The sequence below is a fragment of the Rhinopithecus roxellana genome, chromosome 18, assembly GCF_007565055.1.
Source record: "Rhinopithecus roxellana isolate Shanxi Qingling chromosome 18, ASM756505v1, whole genome shotgun sequence".
Lineage (NCBI taxonomy): Eukaryota > Metazoa > Chordata > Mammalia > Primates > Cercopithecidae > Rhinopithecus > Rhinopithecus roxellana.
Genome location: NC_044566.1, coordinates 30,725,508 through 30,751,712, shown reverse-complemented (window position 1 = coordinate 30,751,712; position 26,205 = coordinate 30,725,508). Strand labels below are relative to the sequence as shown.

The 26,205-nt window shown below is 37.4% G+C and overlaps 1 protein-coding gene across 1 annotated transcript in view; it reads right to left on the bottom strand.

The window, feature by feature from the left end:
- Positions 1-20,404, bottom strand: part of NDFIP2 (Nedd4 family interacting protein 2) — a 72,659-nt gene extending 52,255 nt beyond the window's left edge. The window contains exon 1 of the mRNA XM_010361835.2: positions 20,004-20,404. Coding sequence (XP_010360137.1) covers positions 20,004-20,324 — 321 coding nt within the window. The 5' untranslated portion in view covers positions 20,325-20,404. The remainder of the gene's footprint in view (positions 1-20,003) is intronic.
- Between the last annotated feature and the right edge of the window lie 5,801 nt (positions 20,405-26,205).

The window sequence follows — 26,205 nt, the reverse complement described above, 5'->3', positions numbered from 1 at the left end:
GCTGTTTCTATGGGTTTCGACAAATGTATAAGGCATCCACCATTACAGTCCCATACAGACCACTTTCACTGTCCTAAAAATCCTCTGTGCTCCACCTATTCATCCCTCCCTCCACACTAACACCTGGTAACCACTGATTGTTTTACTGTCTCCATAGTTTTGTTTTTCCAGAAACTCATACAGTTTAAATCACATAGTATACAGCCTTTTCAGACTGGCTTCTTTCACTTAGTAATATGTATTTACATTTCCTCCCTGTCTTTTTGTATTTGGACAGCTCATTTCATTCTGGTTCTGAATAATAATCTGTTCCCTCTCTGTCTCACAGTCTATCCATTCATCTATTGACAGCCATCTTAGTTGCTTCAAAGATATGGCAAATATGAATACAGCTGCTATAAACATACATGTGCATGTTTTTGAATGGACCGTAAGCTTGCAACTCCTTCAGGTAAATATCAAGAAGCATGACTACTGGATAGTATGGTAACAGTATGTTTAGCTTTATAAGAAACTGTCAAACTATCTTCCCAAGTGGCTGTACCAGTTTGACTCCCACCAACAAATGAGAGCTCTTGTTTCACATCCTCACAAGAATCTGTTGTCCGCGTTCTGGATTTGGGCCATTGTTAACAGGCATGCAGTGGTCCCTAGTTGTTTTAACCATCATTTCAAAATGATGCAGAGTATCTTTTCATTTGCTTACTTGCCGTCTGTATATCTTCTGTGGTGAGGTGTCTCTTAAGGTTTTTGTCCTGATTAATAGGGTTGTATTTTAAGAGTTCTTTGTATATTTTGGATAGTAGTCCTTCATCAGATGTCTTTTGCAAAGATTTTCTCCCAGACTGTGACTTTATTTTCTTGGCAGTATCTTTCGCAGAGCAGAAATCGTTAATTTTAATGAAATCTAGCTTTTCACCTCTTTTTTTTCTAAAAAGTCATCACCACATCCAAGGTCATCTAGCTTTTCTCTTATGTTATCTTTTAGGAGTTTCATAGTTTTGCCTTTTACATTTAGATCTGTGATCCGTTTTGAGTTAATTTGTGTAGAGGGTGTAAAAGTCTGTACTTAAGTTCTTTTTTTTTTTTTTTTTTTTTTTTTTTGCATGTGGATGTCTAGCTGTTCAGCACCATTTGTTGAAAAGACTATCTTTGCTTCACTGTTTTGCCTTTATTCCTTTGTTAAAACCAGTTTACTCTAATTTTGTGGGTCTATTTCTGGGTTCTCCATTCTCTTCCACTGATCTATTTGTCTGCTTTTTCACCAACACCACATTGTCTTGATTACCATACATCTACAGTTAACTCTTGAAGTTGGGTAGTGTCAGTCCTCCAACTCTGTTCTTCTCCTTTAATATTGAGTTGGCCACTCTGAATCTGTTGCCTCTCCATGTAAATTACAGAATTTGTTTGTCAATATTCACAAAATAGTTTGCTTGGATTTTAATTTGGATTTCACTGAATCTACAAGTCAGGTTGTGAAGAACGGGCATCTTGACAATATTGAGTCTATCTATCCGTGAACATGGAATATATTTCCATTCATTTAGTTCTTTGATTTTTTTCAAAGTTTTGTAGTTTTCCTCATATAGATCTTGTCCATATTTTGTTAGATTTATACTTAAGTATTTCTTTTTGGGGGGATGCTAACAGTATTATGTTTTTAATTTCACATTCCACTTGTTCATTGCTAGCATTTAGGAAAACAGTCTTTTGTATATTAACTATTTATCCTGCAATCTTGCTATAATCACTTCCAGGAAGGTTCTGTTTTATTTTGGTTTGTCTATTCTTTCAGATTTTCTACACAGATAATCAACTCCTCTGTAAACAAAGATAATTCTATTTCTTCCTTCCCAATCTATAACTTTTATTTCTTTTCTTGTCATATTGCATTAGCTAGAACTTCTAGTAGGATGTTGAAAAGCAGTGAAGAGGACATCCTTGCCTTGTTCTTGTTCTAATCAGGAAAACTTTCAGTTTCTCATTACTAAGTACAAAGTATGACGTTTGATACAAGTTTTTAGTAGATGTTCCTCTCTATCACTAGATTGCTTAGAATTTTATCATGAATGGGTGTTGGACTTTAATGCTTTTTCTGAAGCTGTTATATGATCATGTGATTTTTCTTCTTTAGCCACTGATGTAACAGATTACATTAATTAATTTTTGAATGTTGAACTACCCTTGCATACCTGGAAAAGATCCCATTTGGTCATGGCACATAATTAATTTTACACATTGTTGAATTTTACTTGTTATTTTGTTGAGGACTGTTACATCTGCATTTATAAGAACTATTGGTCTGTAGATTTCTTAAAATGTCTTGTCTGGCTTTGATATTAGGGAAATGCTGGCCTCAGAGAATGAGTCAGCCTTCAATTTTCTGGAAAAGACTGTAGAGAATTGAAATAATTTCTTCCTTAAATTATTGTTAGATGCTATCGTTTGAGCATGTCCTCCAAAACTCCTATGATAGAAACTTAATCTCCAGTGCAACAATGTTGAGAGATGGAATCTCCAAGAGGTGATTTGGTCATGACAGCTCCGTCCTCATAAACGGATTAATGTAATCAGTGCAGGAGTAGGTTCTTGATAAAAGGATGAGTTCAGTTCCCTTCTTCTTTCTCTCTCATACTCTCTTGCCTTTCTACTTTTTGATGTGGAATGACATGGCACGAAAGCCCTCAACAGATGGCAGCACCTTTAATAATGAACTTCCCAGCATCCAAAACTGTGGGAAATAAATTTCTTTTCTTATGAACTACACAGTCTGTGGTATTGATATGGCAGCACAAAATCAGACTAGGACAGAAGAATTCTCCAGTGAACCCATTCGGGCCTGGTGCTTTGTTTTGAAAGGTTCATATTTCTTTATTTTTGTATTAATAATACCCATTTTCAAGTTATACTGATCATTATAATGCCATATCTCTAAAGGCACTAGACAATTTAAAAACACTGCCATACTGAGGTTTTTAAAGAAAACAACATGACTAGCATTTTCTAGTAAAAATGTAAAAACCTGAATTTCATTACTTCATTTGTCTGCAATAGGAACTAAGATGAACAAGGTAAAAAGATTCACACCCAGGTTTAACAGTCTCTAAATTCAAGTTCTTTCTATTTTAAGATGCCTCCAGTAAAAATTCACAGGTAGTAATCTACCCTGCCCCTCCCTCTCAGCACAAATTGACCTTTATGAGTATTTGTAAAGCTGATTTGAATGTACACACTCAAACACACACATACACACACATCTTTGAATCCATCCACCCACTTCTCTTTAGTGACACTACCCTAATCCAAGCCACTATTATCGTTTACTTAAACTACTGCCATAGCTTCCTAAATAAATTGCAGACACTGACATCTGGGAGGGTCCCACAGAAAAGGCTGGTTCACCAAGACATGATAAAACATCGAAACCAAGATCAACAAGTACACACACACACACACACACACACACACACACACACACACACATCACAGATATAGGATATAAATGGGCATGGAAGGAACACCCAAATTTAAAGAAAATTTCCAACATGAAAGAAAAAACAAAAATACTAGGGGGAAAGTGAATGCAGTGAGTATGAAAAAAAAAAAAAAAAAAACTCAAATATCTACAGTTGGTTCTACTTCCAGCATGGCAGTAGCCCCCTACAGTCCAGCCTTCCCAACTGAGAGCAATTATGAACTTAGGACAAAATATAAAAAGAATTTTAAAAAATTTAAAAAAACACAACTACCTGAGTATTCTCAATATTAAAAAAGACAGGCAAGGATGTAGAGGGAAGCTAAAACTTGGAAAAGTAACCTGTACCAGGTAAGTTTCCCTTTCTTTTTGCAGCTTTGTTCTAAGGTAAAGCCACAGTTATGGAGAGGAACAGAGGCATAGGATGCTAAAATTCCACTAGAAACCCTATTCTAGCCAGAGGAAGCATGGAAGGGAGCCCATGCAAACTAGAAAGTAAGGGGAAACCATTAACCCTTAAGCCATGCATATGTAGGACTGATCCAAAACTGATACTAGTAAAAGCCTAAGGACCTGAGGTAAGATTTGAATCACTGCACACAGCATAAGAGACCTAGCTTACAATCTGAATCTATGAGAGCTGATTGCCTGCTAAAACAAAACAACCAACATTCTCCAGAGGACCACAGCAAAACATTCAGAAGATCCAGAATAAAATCTAAAATTACTAGAATACTCAAAATACAAATCATTCTCTGGGGGAAAGGCAATCAGCGGATGCCCATCACAAGGCAATTCAGGTTACAGTTAACATATAAGGATTATAAAGCAACTATTATAACTACGTTCCAGGAAACAAAGTAAATTACTTTGAAATCAATTAAAAGACAGGGAATCTCAGCAGATAAACAGAAAATATAAAAAATAAACCAAATAAATATTTTAATATGGAAAAATATATGAAATAAAAATTCACTAATGGGATCAATGGCACAATTAAGAGGAAATAAATGGTAAAATTATAGAATTTACCCATTATAAAGGCAGAAAAGAAAAAAGATCGAATAAAATTGTAATACAACAGAGCCACAGTGAGTTTAAACCCTTTAAAAGTTTTTTAAATGTAGAATTTGGGGCTCAAAGGAAATGAGAAAGATTAGGGCAGGAAAAAAATTTGAAGAAATAATGGCCATAATTCCTCACATTAGTAAAAGAAGTCAATTTACAAATTCAACTTTAGTGAGGCCAAAACAGAATAAATTTAAAGAAAGTTACAGCTAGTATTATCATTACACAACTTCAAAAAAATCAAAGATAAACAGAAGTTACTAGATGCAGCCTCTATACATATAGAGAAACCATGACTCAAATAATTACAGCTTTCTCATCAGAAACCATGGTGGTCAGGAGGAAATGAAAGAATGTCTTTATAGACCTAACAGATAAATACTCAGCCAAGAGTTCTATACCCTAAGATATATATCTAGACACTTAAGGAATGAAGGCAAAATAAAGACATTTTCAGATTAAGGAAAGTTCAGAGAATTGACAAGCAGCTGATCTGCACCTTAAGAAATGAAGTTCTTAAAGAAGTTCTTCGGATTAAAAAGAAATTAATAATACAGGGAAACTTGTGTCTTCATGAATGAATACAGGGCACAGAGAATAGTAAATATCTCAGGAAATATAAAATATTAATTTTTTCTCTTAAGTTATTTAAAATGTTATGATTTAAAACAAAAATTACAACATTATCTGGTGGGATTTCCAACATATTACATATGACAACTATCACACTGAAATTAGAAGGTGCTGGAGAGTAAATGGATCTATGTGGTTAGGAAGTTCTACATTTTATGTGAAGTAATACAATATTAATGTTAAATATACATGCCTAACCTTCACACTTTCTTGTAATCTAAGAGCAAACGTGGAAAGCTAAAAGGCAACAGAAATATTGAAAGGGACACTAAAACTTGTTGCATAAATCAAATGATCCAAAAGAAGAAAAGGGTAAAAAGAGGAACAAAAAATCAGAAAAGATAAAAAAAAAGTAACAGTAGACGTAAATCAATCATATCAACAATTACATTAAATACAAACACTCCCATGAGAAGGCAGAAGCTGTTAAAAGTAGGACCTAACTATAAGGTACCAACAAAAGACACATTTAAAGGACCTAGATAGGTTGAAAGTAAACAGAAAAAGATACACCACACAAAAATATTTAGGTTGTTGCAAAAGTATTTGTGGTTTTTGTCATTTGAAAGTATTTCAAAGCAATGGCAAAAACTGCAGTTATTTTTGCACCAAACTAAATATAAAATAAGAAGCCTATGTTACTATCATGTAAAATAGACTTGAAGACAAAGATCACTATCAGAGATAAAGTGGGACATTTCATGAGAGCAAAATTTAGAAAACAAGAAACAGATCATTAAAGGATCATTAAATCATTTCAGATTTTAATAACTCGTCTTCAGCAATTAGTAGAACATAAAAACAAAATCAGTAGAGACACAGAAGATCAGAACAATACTCTGAACCTGATCTGACATTTTTAGAACACTACATCCAACAACTGAATAATATACATTATTTTCAAGTGCACACAGTATATTATCAAGTTGGATATATTAGCCCATAAAAATGTCTCCAGAAATTTAAAGTGAATAAAATCAAATTAGAAAATTAGATTTCAAGAAAAGTATCAAATAAGTAGAAATTAGACACACAAAAAAAGTAAACCATAACACAAAAACAGTAAATAAGGTAAAAACATAAATTGGTAACATAGAACAACAGAAATTTAACAAAGTCAAAAGATGATTCTTTAAAAAGATCAATAAAATTGACAGAAAATCACAGCTAGACCATTTAAGGAAAAAAGAATACAGAAGATCTCCAATATTAGGAATGAAAAGAGGTTATTATCACTACAGGTATTACAGACATTAAAATGACATTAAAATGAGCTTTATGTCAGCAAACTCAATGTCTTAAAAAATGTTTAAGCTCCCAAGTATCCCTTCTTAAGAACCTATGGGAAAACATCTTCCAGCAAAATAAACGAGTAAACAAAAACAACAAAAGACTTATAGTGCAACAAACAGGAAATATAACACATCTACAGGGAAAAGTCTCAGTATGACAGCTGTGCATCAGGCCTAGAGAGCAAATAGTACAGTTGAAATAGGAGAATAGAGGGCTCTAGGAAGAATGTCTTCAAAGAAAAAAGGAACTAATCCAATGCCTCTGACCATGCAAAAATTAACATGAAAAGTAAGTTTGGGAAAGTCACCAGAGGAAACGCAAAAAATTAACAATAGATATATAGATAACTAAAGAAATAAAAATTAAGCAACCCCATGAAACATTTTTTAAATTATACAAAATATATTGCTTCACTCAGTGAGGAGTTATTTTTTCAGTCATAAAATGTAAATGTTAATCACTGATTTAAGCAAAAATTAGATGGTTTTCATACATTTAATCCTCACAATAATTCTGAGATAGAATTCTGTACTGTCCGTACTTTACAGATGAGGAAACTACAACACAGAATAGTTGGCCCAAGGTCACAATGTTTTTGAGAAGTCAAGACTTGAACCCAAGAGGCAGGACTACAAAGATCATGATTTGGGTAGGGAAAGCAAGGACATGTAAGAAAGCAAAATAAAATTAATAAAAATAAATTAGTGGCTGAAACTGCATATGTTAAAAATACAGAGTAAAATAAAGCAGCTGAAATAGTTCGAAGGTTTTTTGGATTCTTCCCCTACAAGGAGAAAAACTTACAAGATAAAGGGTGAAAAGGAGATTGCTGTTTTTAATTATTTGTCTTTTGGTGGTCGGAATTTTAAAACTGTACATGTACTACTTGACTTTTTTTTAATATGACAGTTAAAGAAAACTTACCTACAAGCTAAACCCAGCCCAATGAAAGGTTACTGAGTTGTGGGTGCTACACAATCGGCTGGGTTCACTGTAGCAGACTTTTATGCTATACCATCCATGCTCCCTATGTCTGGCATTGTCATAAATAAAAGAAAGTTAGCTATCATAAAGGTTTTATTTCCCAGGATCCTTGATGTATTTTAACTCTGTTGCTATGTTTACAGTAATAAAATTTGTCCTCTAAGCTTTCCTGCATAAACTTGAACAGAAACTCCCTTGGATAGTATTCTGTAAAATGAGTACATTGAAGAAAATGATCACTAAGGACTCCTCTACTTCCACAATATCTGGAAACAATTTCCTTTTCTCTTTTCCATGGGTAGACAAAATAACCTAACCATGGTTACTGTCTTGCAAATGCAAGCCATGGGTTACAAGAGGAATTATTCAAAAATACCAGAACTCATCTAAACTGATTAATCAGCACTATTATAAAAGCAAAGGATACATCCTAATTATGAACATCAAGAATATCAACAGTATATAGGCTGTGCAAAACATTATTACTTTTAAAGCACAGAATTCTGTAAAACTACATATCGCTTTATAAACATAAGAAAATATAACAGTATCGCCATGCATACACTTGGAGTCATTCAGAAAAGACATCCATTTATTTCTTTAATAAGTATTTATTTTTCACCTGTAACAGGACCAGTACAATGACATAAACTATTATAAACAAGACAGATCTAAGCCCTGTTTCCCACTGAGTTTACAATCTAGTGAGGAAGGACACACCATGAAATAAGGGCTATAACAAGGATAAGTGCACACTGTTAAAAGAACACACAGAACTTGAAAGTAAAGAGCAGGAAATGGAGATGGGGAGGTAAAAGGGAAGGAAAGGTTTTTCGAAGAAAATAACATCTAAATATCGATCTGAATACAGAATTGAAATTAGTCCTGGAGGAAGGAGGGAGAAAAGAAAAAATGGGAAAGATACATTTAAAAGCTACAAAGCAAGGGATAGCATGATTTGGGATGGTGATAGAAGAAACAAAAGCATTATAGTTTAAAACATGGCCAAAGTACGCCATGCAACAACAAAGTAGGCAGGGATGAGGTATGCAGGTGCTCCTGTTGCTCTCTAAAGGTTAAAAACAAAAACTTAAAAGGGTCTTAAGTGTGTCCAGGAACAGTGGCTCATGTATGTAATCCCAGCACTTTGGGAGGCCAAGGCAGGAAAATGATTTGAGAACAGACTGGGCAACATAGTAAGATTCTATCTCTAAAAAAGAAAAAAAATCAGCCAAGTGTGGTGATGCATGCCTGTAGTCTTAGCTACTCGGGAGGCTGAGGGGGAAGACTGCTTGAACCCAGAAGGTTGGGGCTGCAGTGCTGTGATCCACCAGACTGCACTCCAGCCTGGGTGACACAGTGAGACTCTGCCTCAAAAAACACAAAACTCTCAAGTGTTATTTCAAGACTCTTCCCTTTGGAGAGAAATCACACAAAAAATCATCTGATATAGATGAAAGCTCTCCCGAGGTGAGGAGAACAAATGTTCTATAAAAGCTGTCACTTTGAACACTTGTAAAGAAAGGAAGAAAAAAAAAAGGTGTCACTATTGGATTTCCTCAGTCCAATATCCAACAGGCTATATGTCCTAAGACCCCTAAAATTAGTAAAGGGGTTAATACCATCACATTGAAAGGTTCTTTTACACAATGAACTCCAGTTCACTCCCTTATTCTCAAAACCTCTGTCCAAACAGCACAATTTCTTTACATAATGTTATGAGTAATTCTGGAGAAACATCATAGATGAACTAAACCACGGCACATTACTGAACTTTTAAAATATTAAACCGTACATGTTCAAACAAATCTTAAAAGCAAGCAAGTCAAAACCCTGAAATAATCTGATAGTAAATCTTAGACTACTGCAGCATTTCCCAACTTGCATTTAGCAAGTCTTTAACAAGAATTTTACCCACACCCTAATTCCGGCTAAGTGATCAAACATCTGAAAGTTCAAAACCATAACAACAAGGCCCAAAAACAGAGACATACAATGATTTACAATTACATAGCCTTAATTACAGTGATCTTGTCAGTAAATTTACACTGACTAAACGTCAGCATAAGATTCCATACCATTCCACAGTTAATTAAACTCAAGTTAGGCCGACATATATAGAATACATACAAAATCCTAAAATAACATAATGTGGATACACATACAATTGAGCAATGTTTTAGAATGAAAGTCAGATATTAAGAAAATAGTAAGAAGAAAATAGTTGCTGAGTAATCAATATAAAAAAGATAAGGAAAATCAAACCAGTATTCACAACTCCAAAGTTTATGAAAGTGATAAGGAGGGCCACTGCATATGGCTTCATGGGCTACTTATTGAACAACTCTAAAGGACATCATTCAGAGAGAGAGGAGAGGCGGAGGAAGATTCAGAGAGAGAGGAGAGGCGGAGGAAGACTAAGCAATATATTTTAAGCTGGAAGAGAATGCAAAAAAACAACCACCACCATCACCCCCACCTTAAAGAGCCCAGGTCTCAGTAGCAGAGACAGAACAAATATAAAAAGGAATGAAATAACATAGGCAAAGTTTTATGTCTATAAAATTGGCCTTGAACTAGCACCATTCATTCACCTTTATCAAATACTGAAAGTCTACCACATGCCAGGTATGGAAAGATATACACAGTAGTGAGCAAAACAGACAAAAATCTCTCTATCATCATGAGACTTAAATTCAGGGAGGAAGAAGGGAGGTAGGAAATAAATAAGCAAAATATTTGGAATACCAGATGCTGACAAGTACTCTGGATAAAACACAGTGATTTAAAATAAGGTAGTCAAGAATAACCTCAGTGAGGCGATCACACTAACAGAATGAAGATTCCACCATATTTGAATAAGCTGTCTTTGCCACTCTCACAGGCAGTATTATATTCTCTTCTACTATCCACTCATATCCATCCCAATTCTAGAGACAGACTAGGTGCTTGACTGATTATCAGGTGCAAGTAAGGGATGCAAAACAACCTCACCACATCGTCAGGAATTTATTTAGAGACTGGGTGAAATAAAAAATTAGTTCTTCTGGGCCGGGCACAGTGGCTCAGGCCTGTAATCCCAGTACTTTGGGAGGCCGAGGTGGGTGGATCACGAGGTCAGGAGATCGAGACCATCCTGGCTAACATGGTGAAACCCCATCTCTACTAAAAATACAAAAAGTGAGCCAGGTGTGGTGGTGGGTGCCTGTAGTCCCGGCTACTCAGGAGGCTGAGGCAGGAGAATGGCGTGAACCCGGGAGGCGGAGCTTGCAATGAGCTGAGATCGCACCACTGCACTTCAGCCTGCGCAACAGAGTGAGACTCTGTCTCAAAAAAAAAAAGAAAAAAAAAATTAATTTTCCTGAAGCGCCCTTCAACATGCCAAGCTTCAGGACTATATGAGGTACATTCCTATAACATCTACATTGGGGTGGGCAAACTAGAGTAAGCAGGCCAAATCCAGCACACTGTTTTTGCAAATAGTTTTCTGGAACACAGCCCATTTGTTCACTTTCATTTTTGGTATGGATACTGTTGCACTACAATGGCAGATCTGAGTAGCTGTGACAGAGACCACATGGCCTGTAAAGCCTAAAATACTATGTGGCCCTTTACAGAAAGGGTTTACTAACCCCTGGTCTACATCATCACCACCACCATCCCAAGTAACACAACCTTCAGGGCCATCTTCATGAGCATGTGATCACTGCAGTCACATGGGACCACCAGTTAGGAGGAACTCATGCTTGGAGTTTAATACCCTGTGATCACTGTCTTAAAATTCTTAATAATTTCATCTCTAAATATCAGTTTTGTAAGTAAACTCCAATAGGACTCCAATGGAGCATGTGCCAGGGGCCTGACACCTCAGCTCACCAGCAGTCTGCCTCTCCAGGAAGTGTTCTCACTCAGTTGAACCCTTTGGCTCAGTCTGACCTCGCAGTCCTCACCCCACAACTCGGGGAAAGGCAAGGTGACAGCCATCTCCATCCTAGGCTAGAAGCACCCTGGCACATTTCAGAGGGTGGCCTCTTGCCTATCACTGATGTAGGTAATGAGCAAGTCCTGACGTGGAGACTCCATATTTGCTTGGGGGTCCGTAGACCTGTACAAAGACGAGGTCTGCAGAAAGGGGAGATTGACTTCCTCATCACAGGCCAGGGCCCCACATTTTCATTCAGCATTAGACTCTGCAAATCATGTAGGTGGACCTAACCGCTTTCACGAAACAATTATAAACTAGAGTTATAAATGAGAGTTGCATTCATCTATCAAATCCAGCATAAAATTTGTTTCTGTTTTGTCCCATTCTACTCTAGGCCATCCCCTTAACTTTGCTGCAGCCATACAGCTTTCCTCCTATATCTTCAATCAACAAACTCATTTCCACTACAGGTTACTATTACATTTTCAATATTCATCAACTAGAACTAGATCTTCACATTTCAATTAAGTCTGCCTGACTGTCACAACTTCAGAGTGGATGGAGTTCCCTGACTAAGCTGATCCCTATCTACTAAGGGGTCAAATTGACTGGTGTGGTACATCATCTCCAAAGATGGCCACTATCGCTTTCTTCCCTCTATGTATGTGCATGTTTCTCCCCCACTGACAGATGGAATTTATTCCTTCTTCCTTTGAATTTAGGGGGTCTTACAACTGCTCTGACCAATAGGACACTGCAAAAATGACATTATGAATTTCCAAGCCCAGGCCCTGAGAACAGCAGCTTCCTCTTCCTTCTTTGCTGTAGGAAGCCAAGGTCACATCAAGAGGGCACACAGAGGAGAACTGAGATGCTCAAGTCAACAGTCCCAGCTGAGCTCCCAGAAAATAGACAATATCAACTGCAGCCAAGTGAGTGAGACATCTTGGAAATTCCAACCCAATCAAGCCCCAAAATGGCTCCAGCCCCAGCTAATACTATGTAGACTAGACTCAACAATTCCCTGATCACACTCAACCCATGGAATCTTAAAAGAAAATAAAATGCTTGTATTTAGAGATGATTGTTACACAGCAATATAAAACTAAAACACCCAAGTCTGAATACCAACTCCATCACAGCTGGGACTTTATTTAACTTGTGTCTCATGTTCATCTGCAAAATGAGGATAATGACATAATCTACTTCATAGAAGTGGAAGGATTAAGTGTGCTAATATGTATAAAGCATTTAGCAGCATTTTATTAATATAATGTAATTACTGTTCTATTATTGTTATTTCATAATTGATAGAATGTATTATTTATTCCATCAACTTGCTTTATTTTCTTCAAAGAATTTATTACTATCTGAAATTAGGCTTACTTATCTATCTGCACTCCCTCCACCAAAGCATGAGCCATGAGACAAAAACTTAACTGTCTTATTCACCAACACTTAAACAGAAGCAGACAGAAGTACTTCATAAGCTATTATATGTCAGATGAATGAGTTATAGGATCTTTGTTTCATAATTAATAACGATATCTAAAAACTGCTCCCATATCTTTAGCATAAATCTGACAAAGGGCACTCAAAAACATAAGCTATAAATTATAATACGGTATTTTCATGATACAATTCCAATGCATTTATTTGCCACTACACATATAGTCCTCCAGTACTAGATCATGTACTGCTCAAATGTACCTAAGCAAAGGCTACCATTTGATTCAGCACTGTTCAGGTGTGTACTCATTTGTATAATTTTTTTTAATGAGCTAAACTCAAACAAATAAATAACATTTACAGTTAATATCATGACATGCACAAAAATAGCAAGAGAAACTTTAATCTGGGGTATGTTTAAAAGCAATTTACCCTCGCAACCCAAATTAACATAAAACTGGTCTTCAAGTTAGAAGCAACAACTTGGTATACAATATATTTGAGTATTGGTGTACAACTTGGTGTACTACTTAGTATACAACATATTTGAGTGTAAATTTCCTCAATTAGTTTTTTCAACATGTAAAGATCTATTTTAAAGATGAAATAAAAATCAGACATTGACAGAACCCTGACACACCTTTGAGAAAAAGCAAGAGTCTACAAGGTTAGAAAGACACACGAACACATAATTCAGTATAACAAGTTATCCTAACTTTCTTCTGCCTTGATGCTGATGACAGAGGTAAGAAGCTCTCTTTACCTCCCTCTTTCAATTATAGATTCAAAGGAGTTTCTACATTTAAGAATAGGATTTTATGAGGTAAACAAACCAGAGAGAGTACAGAACTTCAGATGAGAAATGAGTGCATAAAAATTAAGAAGACAGATTGCTGAGATATGTCACTGTGCAGGTAGGGAGGGCCCATTCAAAAAAATTTGTATGCTAAGAACAGAAATTTTAAACTTCAAAAATGTAATAAACCCACCAGAATGGTTAAAATTAAAAAGACGGACAGCAGCAGAATGTTTGCAAGTGTGTGGAGCAACCAAAACTTTCATACATTGATGGTGGAAGTATAAAATGGCATAACTACTTTGGAAAAAAGTCTGGTGGTTTCTTATAAAATTTAAACATACACCTACCCTATTACTCAGTAATTCCACCCATGGAAAATAAAAACATATGTCCACAAAAAGATTTATACAAGAATATTCATATCAGCTTTACAAAAAGATTTGTACAAGAATATAACAGTTTTACTCATAACAGCAAAAGAAAACTAAAAACAACCCAAATATCCATCAATAGCAATGGATAAACTGCAGTGTATTCATATGATTTATATGATGAAAAATATACAATAAAAAGGGATGAGCTACTGATAAATACACAAAAACATAGATCAATCTAAAAAACCTCATGCTGAATGAAAGAAGCTTTGTAGACTACATGCCGTATGATTCTAGAATAGGCAAAACTAGGTAATTTGAAGTGAAAAAATCAGAACAGTCACCTGGGGGGTAGGAATTGATCTACTAAGGATAATAAGGGAACTTTCTACGGTGATGGTAATGTTCTGTATCAGGTCAGTAAAATTTATCTGTAAAAGGTAGTGGTACAAACTGAATGTCTGTGTCTCTCCAAAATGTGTATGTTGAAACCCTAATCACCAGAGTGATGTTATTTGAAGTTAGAGCCTTTGGGAGGTAATTAGGTTTAGATGAGGTCATATGGGTGGGGTCCCTATGATGGATGAGTGTCTGTGCTAACATCACGGAGTGTACCTTTGCTAATCTAGATTGTATATATGGCCTACTACACACTAGGCCGTATGGTCTAGCCTATTGCTCCTAGACTACAAACCTGTACAGCAAGTTATTGTATTGAATACTATAAGCAATTGTAACACAAAAGTATTTATCTAAATATATCTTACAGGACCCCAATATACGAGGTCCCTCATTGAATGAAAAGTCATTATGCAGTACACGAATGTCCTCAACTCTACCACTGTGAATGAATGGGCACGGCTGTGTGCCAATAAAATTTATTTACAAAACCAGGAGTTGGACCATAGTTTGCTGATCTCTGCTCTACATATCAAAGGTGGTTTGGGTTACATGAGTATATGAATTTGCCAAAGTTCATCCACTAGGCCATATAAGATTTGTGCATTTCAATATACACTGATTTTACCCCAAAGAAAAAGAACCATAAACAAATACTAAAATGTAGGCTAATAAAAATACATGGCTTGCATGCAAGTACACTGATCCCTGCAACTTCCTTCAAAAGGATCAAACAAAAAAAGATGGATTGATAAATACACAAAACAAATAAAATAAACTGTTAACAACTGTAGAGCCTACAATTTGTATGGAGGTTAACTGTACAATTCTTTCAACTTTTTTATAAATTTGGAAGTTTAAATATTAAATGTTATTAAATGTCGGGGGCAGGTTCAGTAAGGGGCCACTGAAGGTTTTTGAGCAAAAGAACAAAAATAAGATTGATACAGGTTGAGTATCCCTTATTTAAAACACTTGGGACCAGAATGTTTTGGATTTCAGATTTTTTTTGATTTTGGAATATTGCATACACATAACAAAATATCTTGGGAATGGGTCCCAAAGATGAACGTACTATATGTGCATGAAACAAAGTTGTGTTGAATATGTACGTGGGGTATTTTCCACTTGTGATATCATGTAGTGTTCAGAAAGTTTCAGATTTGGGGGCATTTCAGATTTCAGGTTTTTGGATTAGGAATACTCAACCTGTATTCTACAAATATGATTCACATAGTGCAAACAATTCATGAGGGATGGTCAAATGAGGAAGAAAGTTAATAGACAATATTCCATGCCAGGTAATGCATCAATATTTAAGGAGAAGGAATTAAGTACAAAAAGAGTTCACTAAGACAAGAAAAGTCAGAAAAAGTCAAGAGAAGTAGGAAGTTTCTTATTATCAGGAATAAGGATGGACTTTCAAAGAACGTTCATACTGTCAATATAACAGAGAAATCAAGCAACATGAGAACTGAAAAGTAGTTATTAGACTATGCAGTTGGGTAACCTTGATAATGTAAAAAAGGTGCGGTAAGAATATAAACCAGATAAAATACACTGATAAATTCCAAAGAAACAAACAAGAGACAATCAAAGGAATAATGTTGGCAAGAAAAGGTGACAACTAGACAGTAAGGAAAGGTAAGAGGCTGCAACACTTCCTTCCAATGGAAAATGAAATGACTATACTGAAAACTCATTATACATTATCTCATCCAGAACATGCATTATTGGGTGAGGCAGTCAGCCATGGGCCTGAATGTCCCTGCACATTCTTGCTGAGTGTGTCAGTCTGTAAAGCTTTCCATTTCCTGATACTGAGCTGTTTCTTCTAATAAGTTACATTGGGAACAAAGATCAGGCAACCACAGTGTGTAACTGCCATCCCAGGAAAAGGTAAACTAGTTTGTTTTTTGTTTGCTAAGATATTTGCTGCTTGAAAAAAAAACAAAAAAACAAAAAAAAAAAAACACTGCACCCTTGGTTCTCAGTTCCTCAGCTGTGATGCAAACCCACTGCACGCATCCATATGGACACCCAGCCCCTTTGTGGAATTTGGTAGCTAAGAAAACCTACACAAATATGCTGATGTTCGTGCTGCTTGCTATGCCATGAGTAATGATCGGTCTCTAACTTGGAGGTCACCTCTTTTTTGCCAGCAACCGTGAAACATTAACACACTAACTTATTAGCTTGTAAAAAGGGTACTTATTTATCATGTACCAGTCTTTATATGTTTTACACACGTATTATATTATCTTTCACAATAATCCTAGTCAGGTAGGTACTAATATGAGGACAATGAGGCTTCAAGATGTAAAGTAACTAAGCCAAGGTCTCACAAATTGCAAACAGCACCATCTAATATATAAGCCCAGCTGGCTTTAAAACCTGCAGGTTTTTTACCCGCTAATAGTCAGGCCTCCTTCAAGCCTCCTTCCCAGCTGATTTATTGAGGGCAACTCTAATTCCCCAGATACAAGAGCAAAGTACTCAGATCTTTGTAGAATGAATACTTCAAATTATGTTCCATAGAAAACTGATATTTTGGAAATGTTAACATAATCTTAAATTTTTAAAAACAAAGAACAAAACAAAACAAAGATTAGGAAGAGTTAGGTTAAAGAAATCCAAATCACTGTCTTTACTGCAGAATTTTTCATGGTTTTAAAATGCTAATGTATTGTAAATCTTCCAGCTACACTTACTATCATTCTGAAATATAGTCTGGGAAATGACTGCTACAATCAACATGCCAATTTAACTTGTATAAGAAGTCAGCTTGGTACAGGTACAATCTTAGAAGTCAGCTTGGTAGAGGTACATAATCCTTTAAAATAGAGAACTTTGGCCCGGCTCTGTGGCTCACACCTGCAACCCCAGCACTTTGAGAGGCCAAGGCGGGCAGATTATTTGAGGTCAGGAGTTCGAGACCAGCCTGGCCAACACGGTGAAACCCCATCTCTACTAAAATACAAAAATTAGCCAGGCATGGTGAAGCACACTTGTAGTCCCAGTGACTCAGGAGGCTGAGGTAGGAGAATCACTTGAACCTGGGAGGCAGATGTTGCAGCAAGCCGAGATCACGCCACTGCACTCCAGCCTGAGTGACAGAGACTCCATCTCAAAAAATAAATAAATAATAAAATAAGAACATCAAAGTTAGAATGTGGTCTAGCAGCTGCAAGCCAAGTCAACTTCATCAAAGTTAGCAACATTGCTCATTTACAAACGAACAAAACTGAATTTCCCAGAAAATTATGTACCATACCTAGCTTTTTCTGAAATTAGAAGGGTAACAATCAAGAATTTTTGTAGCTCTAAACTGTTAACTGCTTTACTTAATAAATTTTGGGTCCTTTTAACAATGAAAGGAAAGAAGAGATCACAGAAAAAGTTTCCAGATAAAGCTTGTGTATTGGCTAATGGTAGTAGGTCGTTCTGATGACCCTGAGCATCACTGCTAGCTTTCCAGTATGAAAAGTTGTATTTAAATTCTTTAAATAAGTGAAAAATTAACATTGCATACCATCTCACCCCTAAGTATACTTGCCTATCTCCTGACTTAGTCATCCCTTAACATTCAACAACTCAAGTTGTTTATTGCTCCAGTTTATTAAACATTCCAGTTTTCCCAAAAACTGAGCTAAAGGCAACCACAAAATAGTTATGTTCATCATATAAGCCAGAGCTGAATATTGATCCCTAGTTTAAAAAGTCTACTGAAAACGTCAGTTCAGCTTTTTCTCTGGCATACACTTAGATGTTATTAATCAGGCCGTTATAAACAAAACTAAGAGTTATAATGGATAGATTAAATGACTATGTAAGTTGTGTAACTCTAACACTGTTGCCTTACAAGGAAAACAAATCGATGTCCTACCTACTTAAAGTATTATCTTTAGAGGGACTGGTAGGCATTATCTTTAGAAGAACTGATTTTTGCCCTCTGCTCTCAAGGAACATCCAAAGTCTATGTGGGACACATGGTCAGTTTGAAAAAAATGAGGGGAGGGGGCAGCAATAAAATATGTCCATTTATTTTGAAAGGAGCTGTAGGGAAAACAAATATCTTAAAACTGAGAGCTACATAAATTAACAGTGTTTTGAGTAGTGACGTGTGTAGGAGAATATGGTTGATGTTTCTAATCTAATAGAAAGATTAGAAAAATGAAACAAGTTCCACTGCTGATATTATTCAATATTTGTATCATTTTATTTTTGCTAACATTTACAAACCTAGAAATGCCCTTCAAACCATCAAAAGGATGTACACTTGAAAAATGCTTTCCATACTGGCAGAAACAGTATTTCCCAAGTTGTTGAGAAAAGCTGATAAATTTTCAAAGAATTCGGAATATGGACCTTTTGTAGGTTTTAAAGAACGCAAACCAGTTGAAAATAGAAGCCTCATGAGCTTTTATCTTAGAAAAATGCAAAATTACGTACATTGGGATCTCATCTTACAGTGTCCTTCATATTGCCAAAATGTACTTATTAATAGAAAGTCTTGGCTTATAACTAAGTCTTACATGTGCAAATAGATTTGAAAGTTGAAACCCGGGGCTAACATACCTAAATTTGTAAAATTTTATAAACCATAAATTGCACCACCACCTATGTATTATTTATCTCGTCTCCCTCAGTAAATGGGCTGAAAGTTTGTAGAATGACATGCTACCTAGCTGCAACAGCACAACAGCACAGTCTATTGCTCAGTCCATTTTTAACTAAGGTTTACAACAGGAATCTCCAACGTTACCACCAGAATACACAAAGAAAAATATATTTAAAATTTGACACTGAAAATATAGAGGAACACATTTCACTTTTTTCAGCATACAGTTACCAAAGTTTACACAGTTAAGCTGGAAAACCTTGTATTTAACGAAAAATAATTTTTCGAACAAGATTACAATTTGTTCTACTAAAACTACCTCTGTTTCCCCTCTAGCCAAACAAACAAACAAACAAACGAACAAAAAGTGGGGATTACAAAAAATAGTCATTTTTAATACTAACATAATGGAAAAGGACAAAAATGACAAGGTTAACGAGCAGACAAGATCAGCACTATGGCCAGTCTTTCTCTACGGTTCCACAATTCCTAACCCACATTTTTGCCAAATCCCACTTTACACAGTACTTAGACCTTCACCCACCTACCCACCCACCCACCCACCCACCCCATTTATGACGGCGATCACCTTCCGGGCAGGTATGCGAAGTCAGCCCCACTTCCAGTAGACAATCGACTAGAATGGCTCAGAAGTGACTGAGTCAGAGAATAAGAAAATTATAAACTGAGCAATTAAAACAGATAACAAGTTGTAAGGTGTGCGGAGGGAGGGTGTCTCAAAGGGGGCTAAGGGTACGGGCGAGGAGCTAGGAGGAGACTTGGGGCGACAGGGAAGGGTTTCGAAGCAGTCCTAAACAGGAGTGCGCAGGAGAGGCGAGTGAAGCAGCTCCAGTCAGAAGATCCAAAAGAAAACAAAACAAACGCCATAGCGTTTCCTCTGGGAATAACCTGATGAAAGGGACTCTCAGGACGCCCCGGCGGGAGGCAGTCCCGGGAAGCACAGGAGGCCGGGAACTCACCACCTGGTAGCGCCCAGTCCCCGGCTGGTGGTGATCCATCCTGCCCGGCTCTGGATCCGGCTTCAGAGCGGGGGAGTTCTCTCCGTGCTCAGCTCCTTCGGCCACCCCCGTCGACGACGTCGTCGCCGCAGGGCCCCTTCCGCCTCCGTTCCTGCCGCCGCGGTCTCCCAGCGGAAGCTCTTCACTTCCTGTGGCTCCCGCAGCGGCAGCCGAGACCTCCGCGTTGGTCGCGGTTCCGCGGAGGAGCACCGGGGCGCCGCGCGCGCTATTGAGCATGCTCGGACCGCTCGCGCAGACTCGCTGGCTCCGCCGGTGTCCCATCCGCGCCGCCAGTGGGAGGGTATAGCTGGGTGGGAGGAGATGGAAAAGTAAGGCAAGTCCGGGGGAGCTGTCTAGGTTGTCAACCTGTCGAGTGGGCGGTCGCAGAAGGCGCGCGGGGGGCGGGAATGACCCGTCCTTGATTGGGCTTTTCTATGTGCGCGAGTCTCGCGCAGGCACGAGCCAGTGCGCCTTCTCACCACACAGAGACAGAGGCTGACAAGGGATGGGGCCGCGTTCCTAGAACACCTGAGGACAGGTCGCCCGGGTACCCGACACTTCCTCGTATTACTCACCCAGCGTAGGACGTGGGGAGGAGATTCATCTCTAGAACATTGCTAAAACGCTTATTCAAAATCATTCGTAAGATAGGGGATTTTTTTAAAGACTAATATAGAGTAGTTCTAGTTTACAGCAAAATTGAGAAGTTAGAGAGATATCCCATATACACTTTGCTCCTACGCATGCATAACCCCACCCCCACCCCCGCCGTTATCAACATCCCCCAGTAGAGTGGTACATGTGTTACAATTGATGAACCCGAACTGACACATCATCATCACTCAAAGTCCATAGTTACCTCGGGGTTCACTCAGGTTGTATATTCCTCGAGTTACGACAAATGTGTAATGGCAGGTATTCATCATTGTAGTATCCTATAGAGTTATCCACTGCCCTGAATTTCTTCTGTGGGATGATTAGAGATGGGGTCTCACTATATTGCCCAGACGAGTGCAGTGGCTGTTCTCAGGCACAATCATGGCTCACTGCAGCCTGGAACTCCTCGGCCCAAGCTATCCACCTGCCTCAGCCTCTGGAGTAGCTGAGACTACAGGCACCAGCTCTTTGGTTACTTTTTAAACTTTTTTCCACTTTTTGGTAATAAGAGATTTAAAAATCCAACGGACTCTCCAGACAGCTCTCGAAGAGGTGTCCAGAGGTCTAGGTTACTGGAAGGACGTTAGAAGAAAGTAATGAAATCAGATAGGATTATTTTGTGGTAATGCTCAATAATTCCAATGGATTTAACAGCAGGGAATCACTTGGGAGCATTGTTAACAGCATCTCAGTGTCTGCTTAACCACACATGACACGGCATAAAGCATATTTCTCTAGCAAGTAGAAGAGTATGACAGAGCAGTGAACAGTACCTTTTAACCTGAAGACTAACGTTAACCCTCAAAACTATGGTGCTGCTTGATGTGGCCCAGTTATGTTTTTAAGATAATACCACATTTTCCCTAAATGATCTTACAGTGGAGTCCCCTGAAGGGAAGGAAAGGGATCTGGAGCCCCATTTACTTTATTTCCTTCATGAATGTCCAGAGGACATCCTTGAAATGAAGACTGCCACTGGGTGAGCCTAATCAACTGGTTGAAATAGCAAGATACAAAAAAAAACCCCAAAAACTCTTTGAGAGATTGACAACTAAAAAGGTAAGCCTTCCTTGTAGTTCTTTTTAAAGCATTCATCAACTCTTCCTATTTGTGCCATTTTGATATGTCTAATAGTAGAAAGCATTACTGTGCTAACAATAAGAGGCAATGATATCTCATACTTAAATATTGTTAAACTTGCCTTGTTTTGATCTTAATATATTTTAGTTTCTAAGCCAATAAACATATGCCATTTTATTGGTATAACTGGTATAAACGCTCACTCTCACAATTTCACTCCAAATGGTATTGCTTCTCGATGACCAAAACAACAGCCAGTGTCAGCAAACTGAAATTAGATCCTTATATCATTTACGATCTATAAGATTTATTTAGAACTCAATTTCATATGCATATGTGTTTTCATTAATCATTCATGTGTTCATTTGTTTCTCAAATAGACGGCCACTCAGAGCAGAGACCATTTCTTACACCCAACGCAGCACTGAGAACATAACCGTAAAAATCAAAGACCTGATGAAAAGCAGACATCTTGAATCCTGTTAGAGTAACAGATTCTATTTTACCCTCCTCTCAGATTCCCTGAACATTTTGCTAATCTAGTGAAGTAACACATTCAGCAGGAAAGCGTATTTTTAATGAGGAAGAGAAAGGGGAAGGAGAAGTAGAACAACAGCTTACTAGTATGGAGCCCTTTCTAAGCCAGTACTATGCATCTATTATTTTAGCCTCACCGCAACTTCATGATATAGGCACAGTTGCACTCCTGGGTTAACAGATGAAGAGGGAAAATAAGGCACAAAGAGTTTCATGAACTTGGCTAATGCCAAATCGCTAGTAGGTGATGACAGACCTCAGAGCCTCCACCATATTAAGCACTACATTAAGCTGATATTAAGTGTAATGTACCTAATAAAAACAGTCCTTGTCTCTTTCCTCTTCCTAGCCACCACTACTGTGAAACGTGCAGAAGACATAAAAAGATAGCAATGTATCACAAAGAGCCAATCTGACTTCTTTAAATCCCACCTTCTTGATCTATGTAAAATAATGATTCTTATTCATCATCCCCAAAAGAGGCATTCTGAGCTTCTTTTGCCCACTTTACAGCTAAGCCCGTGTGACCTATAATGGACCATTACAAGCAGAGGCACTGAGTTGTCCCACTAGGAGAAACTTACTTGTGACGCGATGGAAATAACAATATTCTTTACCATTTTACAGACCTTAAGCAACATCCAGTAATATTTTCAGTCTCTGGTATTATGGTGACAGCTCTAGTTATCTAAGGAATTTGCGGTGGTGCAGCACTAGAAGCTACCTCAAGTAGAATTGTAGAATTTTAGTGCACTTCACTAACACCTCTCGTTCTGGCCTGATCAATTTTCATCTCCAAACACACAGCCACCCAACATTTTACTAGTGCTGCTCTGCAGTACTGGAGAAGACATGGAGATAAGCTGCCCAGATTCCCTTTCAAGAAAGCACACTCTGCCCAGCTGGAAGGAATGTGGCTGTCAGACAACTTCCAGTTGGTTGCTTTGTCAGGGTCTCCCTCAGCTTTCAACCTGAGGAGGTGCTATTTTCAGGGTGGCACCCAGCCACTAACTGAGCAAGGCAGTAGTACAAGGCTCTGGCTATTTTTGCTAGACACTGAAGCCCTTTAAGGGACAAACTTTGCTTCAGAGTTCCCTGTGAAGCTGGCAGAGACTTTTCCAGCTCTGCAGCATGTTGTGACAGCTTGCCCTGCCCAGTCCTTTTTCTTTTCACAGATGTTGCTCCCCAGTGAATCTCTTACACTTAAAACTTTATATCAGCATCTGCATCCTGGAGAACCCAACTAAGACAAGTACCAAGATGTATAGTGATAGGGGAGTATTATCAAAATTGTGTTAGATAATCACAACTATCATTTTACATGGTTGGTGTTTCATCTTCAGAATAACTCTCAGGACTCTACATTGTTAGCATTTTCTCATGTGGATTTAATGTATCCGTAAGCCTTCCTACTAAGAATGACTTTGATGGTATTCTATAGTGTGATGCTGTATAGAGGTCATGGGGATCTCTTTGCCTGGGGCGTACTTCCCACTGGGAACCCCTCCCACCTTCCCAGAAGCAGGGTCATTCCCTCTAGAGGTAAACTAGCAACTTAACATTCATCATCCTCTTTCTTATATTGTCAGATATATTGAGCTGCACACCCAAATGCCAGGATTCTTCGTTGGGATTCCCACCAGTTAAAGAGCAATAAGACATGCCATTGCCTACAGAAAGCCATCTACACAGGCCTAAGTCACAGGGAGGCGATGTTCCAAATTTTCCTTACTACTTCACTGATTTTTAGTTTCTTATCATTTCCTTTACCACATAGAACTACTCAAAGTAGCTATTGACGGTTAGTGTGATCACAGATCTTAGTAATGAATTGCATTTGGAATATGTATGGTTTTTGTATAATTACCTGTAGAATGACTAGAAAGAGGTAAAATTTTATATTATCTGAAAATTTCTATTTCTGCCTAATGAAAATTCACTAGCAATCATTTTCTGGACATTAAATTCTAAAGTATATTTTAGAAAATATAAGAAACTATTGCTTTTCACATATAAATGAAAATTAACACAATAATGACTCCAGTTTTATCTCTGAAACTTTTATAATGTGTGTGTGTATATATATCTCTCTCTTTTAATCAGTTTGTAGGCTTGAACCTCAGTTCAGCTTCACATAGTGTTTCTTATTTAACTGGTTCTGAGATTCCTGTCATCTGTTCAGCTCTATAATTTTAGAGAGGATATCTAAGTGAGCAATTTTAAAATCAAGTATCCACTTCTTTTTCCTCTCTTTATTCTCCTCCAGTATGTTGGAAGAATCTGAAATAAAACTTTTTATCAGTCAGGATTCAACTAGAGAAACAGAGTCAGTAGAAGACATATCTTAAGAGATTTATTGCAGGGAATTGGCTTACAGTTCTGTGGGCTGGTCCAGCAAGTCCAGAATCCACAGGGCAGACCCCTGTAACTCTAGGGTTGGAGTTGAAGCTGCTGTCTACAGGCAGAATTTCTTCTTCCTCAGGGAATCCTCAGTTCTGCTCTTAAGTACATTTAACTGACTCAATCAGACCCACCCAGATTATTGAGGATAATCTTCTTTACTTAAAGTCAACTGATTCAAGACTTTAATTACATCTATTAAATCACCACAATGCCTATGTCAGTGTTTGAATAATTAGGGCTACAATCTAGCCAAGTTGATACAGAGAACTGACATTCCCTGTTTATTTAAATACAACAAACTAATATAGTATCTATATAATAAAGATAAAAGTAGAGGAAGGAACAGGAGAAAGGAAGGAAGTACCACAGAGTTAGCTTAGAAATGTAAATGAATTTCCTAAATTTAAGTTTTCCTATCAGCTTTATATAATACATATAGTTATATATGATGGCATCACCAGTAAACACTTGGAAAAGATCTGAATTCTGATAAGCTACATCTCAGTCCTAACAATATTTTTATTTAGCATTTTCATTTTTCCTTTATTTGTTAACAGGCAACAAATGTGAGCAAATCAGTAGCCATTTTGCTTTGGGGAATTCATATTTGAATTTGGAATAACTCATAAGTTATTAAAATAATCTTTGCTTTACCTTGGGTATGGAAGGCTGTTCTTTGACCATACTAAAGCAGGACTTTCTATGTTGTTATCTCCTTTTTACTCTGTAAGCCATAGAAGAGCAGCACAGTCACTGAGCATAGGGCTGTTATGACAGGTGTCCCTTAACTGGCTAATGTGATTATTGTATAAGAAGACAGATACTGTGTGTGTGTGTGTGTGTGTGTATGTGTGTGTGTGTATGTGTCTGTGGTGTGTGTGTGTGTCTGTATGTGCAAAATATTAGGAAAGAGAAGTGTGTCCTATGCACCCAGATCTTCTTAATATGTTAATGTGCATTTGCTCTTTTTATTTCTTAACAGAAACCAGGCCTCATTTGTTTAACACAGTCTAATGTCAGTACACTGCCTCACCATTAGCAACATATTATGACACAACAATAAGATCACCATATAAGAAGGTTGCCTGATTTCAGTCCTGATGATAAAGGTCACTAAATATCTGAAGAATAAAATGACAATGATAATCAGATGGAATAACTTACCAGATGCTGCCTTTCTAGAACTACGAGGAAAATTATACCCATTTCCTGGCTTTAACATTCAAATAGGGGAAAAAACTACTGGCCTGACAAAGCCAAAGTAAGCCAAGATAATGTTTGGGGAAAAAAAGGAAGTTCCTTTTGTATCTGGCAGGTATATCCTAGAAAAAATAAAATATTTATATTGCATTTCACTTCAGCTCTCAATTATATGTGAAATTTTCATGAAATACCTATAAATTCTGTTTATGAAGATGATTATTGAGAAATCTGTCATGATTTCCCCAGTAAAGGTGAAGACACCAAGTGCAATTCCAGATACTGA